We start from the raw sequence: 6,648 nt of genomic DNA, 5'->3' as shown, positions 1-6,648 counted from the left end.
GTTCATTTTTTTAAAAATATTACTGAATTTCTTAAATCTATATTATGATGATAATCGTCTGAACAATTAAGACATATTTTGTGATTAGATTTATTATAATATAAAATAATCTAATTAAAAACATATTTAATAATATTTTATGTAATACCTATGCTTTTTCTTTTGTACATTAGGAACATATGAGTGCTTAGCAGCGCTTACATACATGTCTATGTACTGTAATACCAAATTTAATATTACATATTTAACAACATTTCTTTTTATCAATTTTATTATTACTTTGAAACATTATTAATTTTATTTATTAATAATTTATTTTGTTTCATATGATTTTACAATTTTACCACAAAAATAAAATTAAAAGTTATTTAATAATGTTAAGCTTTTATTGAATTGATTTTTTATTTTATTTTAATTTTTTTTTTTCAACAAAAATTTTAAAGAAATTACATAATTTATTATATCCTTATATATTTTATTAAATAAATATTTTTTTATTTTCATTTGTTTTTCTAATCAAAATTATATATAATTATTATTACTATATTAATAATGTTATTTAAAAGGTTTAATTATTGATTAATCTAATATTTAATTGTATTAATAAACATATAGAGTAAAATATAAAATTAGAATTTTAAATAGGCATTAAAATAAAGCCTTTTTATAGTTAATATAGATTAATTATAAATAAAATTATTATAATTATATTACATATATATAGTTTTAAATATTTATAAATTATTAAATATTTAATATATAATTCATTTTAATTATAATATCATTTTATAATACTTTTATTTTATTTTTTTTAATCAAAATATTTTTATCTTGATTATTGTTTTTAATAAAAATTAATTTATCACTTTTATATCTTTTCAATATAATTTAAAAAATAAAAATAATTTTTTTTTATATAAATTTAAATATTTATTTATTTTATTGTAAATAAATATATTATATTTATAATATGAAAATGTCTATATTATTATTTAAATAATCATTAACTTTTATATTAATATAAATAATAATTTATTTTTTAATTTTAAATATTTTTAATATAAAAAATAGAAAAATCTACAACTATCTTATAAGGTATATGACTAATTCATTACTTTGAGAGTTTTTGTTTTATATTTTTCTTATTATTTAAAAAAAAAAAGTATTAAAAATCGTTATATTAATTTTTAATAATTAAAAGAAGTCCGTTTTAAAATCATGTAAAATAGATATAATTATATAATACTAACTTAACTAATTATTAATTATATTATATATTAATTTAAAAATCAATATAATTAAAAATAAACATTATATAAATAAAAAATAAGGTAAATAAATAAAATTTACTTAAAATATTTTACAGTAAAAAAAACAAACAAAAAATAATTAATTTAAGGAATAATAAAAGAAAAAAAAAAAAAAGTATATATATATATATATATAAAAAATATAAAAAATGGGTACATGCATAAATAAAAATATAAAATCAATAAGAAATGCAAAATAAAAGCTTTAAATACCTTAAGAAAAAAATTAAAAAGTTGAATTTATTTAATAATCGTAAAAAAATTCAATGAGAAACACAAACATAATTTCAAATAATCTGTAATCTATTTAATTATAGTCTCCAAATAAATAAAGCAAAAAAATTAATATATAAGTAACATTAGATAGTTTAGAAAAGAAAATTGAAAAAATAAACGATAAAAGAAAATCGGCTTTTTTTAAAAAATAAAAAAAACTTGAGGAATTAAAAGACTAAATTTATAATAAAGAAAAAACTATTGATATTCAATAATAAATAATAATTAATAATTAAAATATTATTAAATAATAATAATAAAAAGATAACTAAACCCCATAAGTCCTCGAGGAAAAATAATGGTAAGATATTATTGATAAATTAGATGAATTTAGTGATTAAAATTGTTGCTATATTCAAAAATTTAACTCTTCTAAAGATAATTTAGATATTTAAAGTATGAAAAGTTAAAATAAATAATAGCATGTCAATTATAGTTATCCATAACAAAGTTAGAATATTAATGTATGAAATATTAATTGAATATTATACTATAGATATTTATACTTTTAAAAAATATATATAAAATATATATTTTATAAAATATTTGTGAATTATTTATTATATATTTAATTCTAAATTACAATTTTAATAAAATTTAAATTAAATTTAAACATATTTTTATATATATTGAATATAATAAATATTATTTTTTTTTTTTTGAAAAATCAAATTATATCTTCTACTATTAAAAAAAAAAAGGTTAAAATTAGTATTAATATATAAATAAAAAATAAATAAATATATATTATTAATTAAACTAAATAATATAAAAACCTTAAAAAAATAAAAAGCAAAATGAGTATAAATTATGAAGAAGTATAAAAATAAATTGAATATTATTTATCAGATAAAAACTTAGCTACAGATAAATATTTTAGATAAGAAATCTCAAATAATCCTGAAGTAAAACTAACCATTTTAATAAAATTAAAAATATAAAAAAGGGCTTTTTAGATTTAAATTTGATATTAAAATGCAAAAAAATAATCAAATTAGGAGTAAAAGATGTATCTTAACTTGCCCAAGCTATTGAATAATCAACCGAAGTTGAATTAAATTAAAACAAAAGCTCTATAAGAAGAAAAGGAAACTTAAAATTACCCGAATTTTCTTAAGAAGAGCAAAACAATACAAACGGAAATCAAAAACCAAAAAGCGATTTTGAAGAAAAATTTGAACCGTAAAAAAAATAGAAAATAAAATAAAAATATTTTTATATAAAAATAAAAGAATAATTTTTACCATAACAATCAATAAAGAACACGAAGGAGTCCCAAATTGGAAATTAATTTAGGAATAATTAGAAAATCAACATTAAGTAGTTGCTCCTTATTGCAGATTTGCAAAAATAGAAGGAAACTTTGCATTGAATAAAGCCACTACTAAATAAGAATTAATAGACAGAGTATTCTTTTTTTTTTATAAATAAAATATAATAAGAATAATTATGATATATTTATTTATTTTAAATAACAAAAAAGCTTACTAGTGATGGAATTGAACTTGATAAGGGTGTAAAAGTACATATATAAGTGACTTAAAATGAAGATTTATAAAAATTCTGGGAATTACACGGAAAACATTTCAATGGATGTATTGATAGAAAAAGTAAACAATTTTTTTTTTTTAAAAAAAAAATAAAAATAAAAAAAGAAAAAGAGTAGCAATAAAAATAAAAAAAAGATAAAAAAAAAGAATTTAAATTAAAAAATGAATTCGATTTTGCCGATGAAAAATATACAGATATTAACTCCATTAAAAATCTTTTTAAAGGAATTCTTGCTAGAACAGCTAATAATTAAAAAATTATTGAACCTTATCATAAAATGGTAATTATAAAGTCTTTTTTAATATTTAAATACTAAAAACATTTTAATAGGTTAGAGAAATATTAAAATATCATGATAAATAACAATAAAAAATTGAAAATCTAGATCATTTTACTGTCGATGTACATCCCTAATATAAAGATACAAGATGCTTTTTCGCTGTTAAATAAGATGGTTCAAAAGAAGACTTTTCAGTAGTAAAATGTATTTAAAAATTAGAATAGGAATTAAATAAATGAAAAAAAACATAAAATTACATTAAAAAAATATTTATATATAAAAAAAAAACTCAATATTTTTTGACTTTAATATTTATTTATTAGAAAAATAAAATAAAATAAAAAAAAAGTATAAATTAAATTTTTTCAAATTTTATTTTATTATTTTAATTGTTTTTCATAAAAATCTTCTAAAGCTTTCCATTTGATTTTATTATCTTAAATACACTTAATTTAATAATCTATTTTCGGCAAAAGAATTTATAAAGCATCAAATTAAGGTCCAGCGATAAAATCAATAAAAGCGATTTGACTTTTACTAACATTAGTACTATATCTATCACATAAAAAGCTTACATTAAGGTTATTACTTTTCTCAACATCTCCCTTTAAAATATATATATAAGTATGAATATTATTTAATTAATAAATATTTTACTTATATCCAAAATTCCTCCATAACTCTTTCAGCCCAATTTTTACATAAAATCCAAGGTTTAGTTACATTAGAAATATCAGCAGAATGCAGAAGAAAAAACATACATAATTATTTATCTTTATTAATAGGGTCAAAATCTAATAAAAAGTTATAAATATATAAAAATATTTATATATATATGTATACAAAAAATAATATATATTTATATTATTTTACTAATAAAAATTTAAACCTATAGAATTTATTCGACTTTTAAATTTTCCTAAATCTTCGAAATGATGGAAAGCGTCAGTATGTAGAATCATATTTATTATATTCTCTCGGCATTTTATAAAGCTTTCTTTCTAAAATCCTTAAAATATATTACAATTTTCTTTTTTCATTATCTGGAATGACTAATAAGCATGATAATTTTCTAAAGGAGACTAATCATTATATTAAATAGCTAATTAATGTAAGCTATTTATCAAGAAAGTGTTATTTTACCCAGGATGCCCGTAATCATGTGCAGCTGCAGCAATATAAATTTAAGCTATTTCTAAAGAATTTAATTAAGTAATTTAGGCAAATTCTTTTTTTTCAAGATAAATATGTATAGTCTAATAATTTAAATTATAATTCTAATATAAAATATAAAAATTACCATTAAAACATCAAAAGCATGTATTTTATTATGATAAGGGTTTTTTAAATATCCATTTTCTATATTAGATGCCCAATTAAATAAAAAAAAAGGATCGAAATTTTCTTAATCAAAAATACGGAATTTCCCAAATAAAAAAATTAATAAAAAAGGCAAATTTTCCTTATCGTTTTTATCGAAAAAATCAAAAACATTAAAATTTTCATCTTCAATTTTTACAAAAGAAATTTCCAATTCTTTTGGTATTTAAATTTAATTAAATTTTTATTTGATATTTTTCACTTATTCTAATTTCTAAGATGGTTTTTTTTATACTTTTTATTAATAAAAGTCACGCCAATTTTTAGCGTCTTTATTTTTTAATATTGGTTCATAAATATTGCCTTTAGAAATAGTTTTAATACACCTTTTTATATAATATATTATTCTATTTTTAAAAAAAAAAGATTTACCAATTTATTTTTTATTTAATATTTTCATCTTCAATATTTTATTTAGAGTTTTTCAGTATTTCTAAAACATCCTCTATTGGAGCTTTTATTTAAGAATGTATTTTTTTATTTTTTTTATTCTCTAAAATTAATTAATCTATTATATAAAATATATATATATATATAAATATATATAAAATATATATATATAAATATATTATATTTATTTATATTAATATTATAAATTTTATATTATAAATAATTATACTTTCCTAAAAATTAAAAACAAACGTAAAAATCTAAAAATCCCTCTTAAAATCTTGGTTATTTTTTTGAAGTTTTAATTTAGTAAAATAATATCTATAATTAGCATTATTATAGAAAAAATTATTATAATAAAATCTAAAACATACATTAAATCACTAAAGTAAATCTATGATTTTAATATTATATTTATATATATATATTATTATTTTTTTATTAAATATATTTACTTTAAATGAATAAACATATATATTTATTAAAATTTCAGTTAAAAATAATAAAAGTAAACTTAATTCTATAAATTCAAACATTTTAAGGGTATATGTTATCTATTAATTATTTTCATTTTATTAATTTTCTAAAGCAAAATAACTAAACATAACACAAATAAAAATAATAATCAAAATAATAATAAAAATATCATATATTTTGCTTTTTAAAATTAATTTAAGTATATCTTTTATTTTTTATGTTTCATCTATATTAACTTAATTCAAACCATTATTAAATTTTGACAATTTTTAATTAATTGAACTCATATGTTGAATTTTTTTAATTTCTATTTAAATATTATAAAGAAAAAATACATATAAGCTTATAAGTATTTTTACTTAAATATTATTTTTAAAACTTTTTTTATTTAAGTTTAAAAAAATTAATTTTATTTCTTACTTGGATTTTCACTTTTTTGTTATTCAATTTTTTTTTTATGTTATATGTTTAATTATTATTTCCCTTAATCATTTTAAATTATTGGAGTGTCTGCTTAAGCATTTTTTTTAATATTCATTTATTTTTATTTAGATAATAAAAAATAAATTGTTATAATATTAAATTTTTAAATAAATAACAATTAAATTAAAAATAATTAAAAATTGTTTTTATTAAATTTATAAGTGAGTTTTTTATTTTAATTTAACAAGTAAATGAAATAATTATAATACGAGGTAGTAATGATATTCAAGAAATAAGTTTTTAATAATTAGATATAAAAATATAAAAATAATATATGAACTTCTAATATATTAATAGTTCTTAATTATATTTTTTATAAAAAATATTTAAAAGAGCTCAATTAATAAAAATAATCTAAAATAATATAATCTATAATAATAATTATAATAAAAAAAATTTTAAATATAAATTATTTATTTTATCAAAACAAAATTAAAATACATACAATAAAACACTTATAAAGCAAAAGTATACTTTTTTAAAATATAAGTCAATTAGTTC

General features: G+C 15.2%; 3 protein-coding genes across 3 annotated transcripts, besides 9 other annotated features; 2 read left to right on the top strand and 1 right to left on the bottom strand. All coding sequences in view use genetic code 6, as the record gives it.

Moving 5' to 3' along the window:
• Positions 1 to 717: 717 nt before the first annotated feature.
• Positions 718 to 761: a microsatellite.
• Positions 752 to 789: a microsatellite.
• Positions 790 to 2,156: 1,367 nt separating this feature from the next.
• Positions 2,157 to 2,199: a microsatellite.
• Positions 2,200 to 2,593: 394 nt separating this feature from the next.
• Positions 2,594 to 3,080, top strand: IMG5_030080 (hypothetical protein; the record flags this gene model as incomplete). The annotated part of the gene is made up of 2 exons (XM_004039200.1): positions 2,594 to 2,993; positions 3,070 to 3,080. 2 exons carry the CDS (start codon positions 2,594 to 2,596, stop codon positions 3,078 to 3,080), a joined length of 411 nt encoding a protein of 136 aa, XP_004039248.1.
• Positions 3,081 to 3,130: 50 nt separating this feature from the next.
• Positions 3,131 to 3,720, top strand: IMG5_030070 (hypothetical protein; the record flags this gene model as incomplete). Its single annotated transcript, XM_004039199.1, has 2 exons — positions 3,131 to 3,417; positions 3,468 to 3,720. The coding sequence occupies 2 exons, from the start codon at positions 3,131 to 3,133 to the stop codon at positions 3,718 to 3,720; spliced, it is 540 nt and encodes a 179-aa protein (XP_004039247.1).
• A 62-nt stretch (positions 3,721 to 3,782) lies between these two features.
• On the bottom strand, positions 3,783 to 5,951 carry IMG5_030060 (hypothetical protein; the record flags this gene model as incomplete). The annotated part of the gene is made up of 7 exons (XM_004039198.1): positions 3,783 to 4,022; positions 4,075 to 4,211; positions 4,307 to 4,673; positions 4,718 to 5,123; positions 5,170 to 5,288; positions 5,417 to 5,581; positions 5,643 to 5,951. 7 exons carry the CDS (start codon positions 5,949 to 5,951, stop codon positions 3,783 to 3,785), a joined length of 1,743 nt encoding a protein of 580 aa, XP_004039246.1.
• Positions 5,318 to 5,381: a microsatellite.
• Positions 5,318 to 5,409: a microsatellite.
• Positions 5,322 to 5,409: a microsatellite.
• Positions 5,777 to 5,827: a microsatellite.
• Positions 5,799 to 5,832: a microsatellite.
• Positions 5,952 to 6,490: 539 nt separating the features above from the next.
• Positions 6,491 to 6,537: a microsatellite.
• Between the last annotated feature and the right edge of the window lie 111 nt (positions 6,538 to 6,648).

Source organism: Ichthyophthirius multifiliis (genome assembly GCF_000220395.1).
Source record: "Ichthyophthirius multifiliis unplaced genomic scaffold scaff_1120509249761, whole genome shotgun sequence".
Taxonomy (NCBI): Eukaryota; Ciliophora; class Oligohymenophorea; order Hymenostomatida; genus Ichthyophthirius; species Ichthyophthirius multifiliis.
Note: the sequence above shows the minus strand (reverse complement) of the source record. Positions and strands in the feature narration are given on the sequence as shown.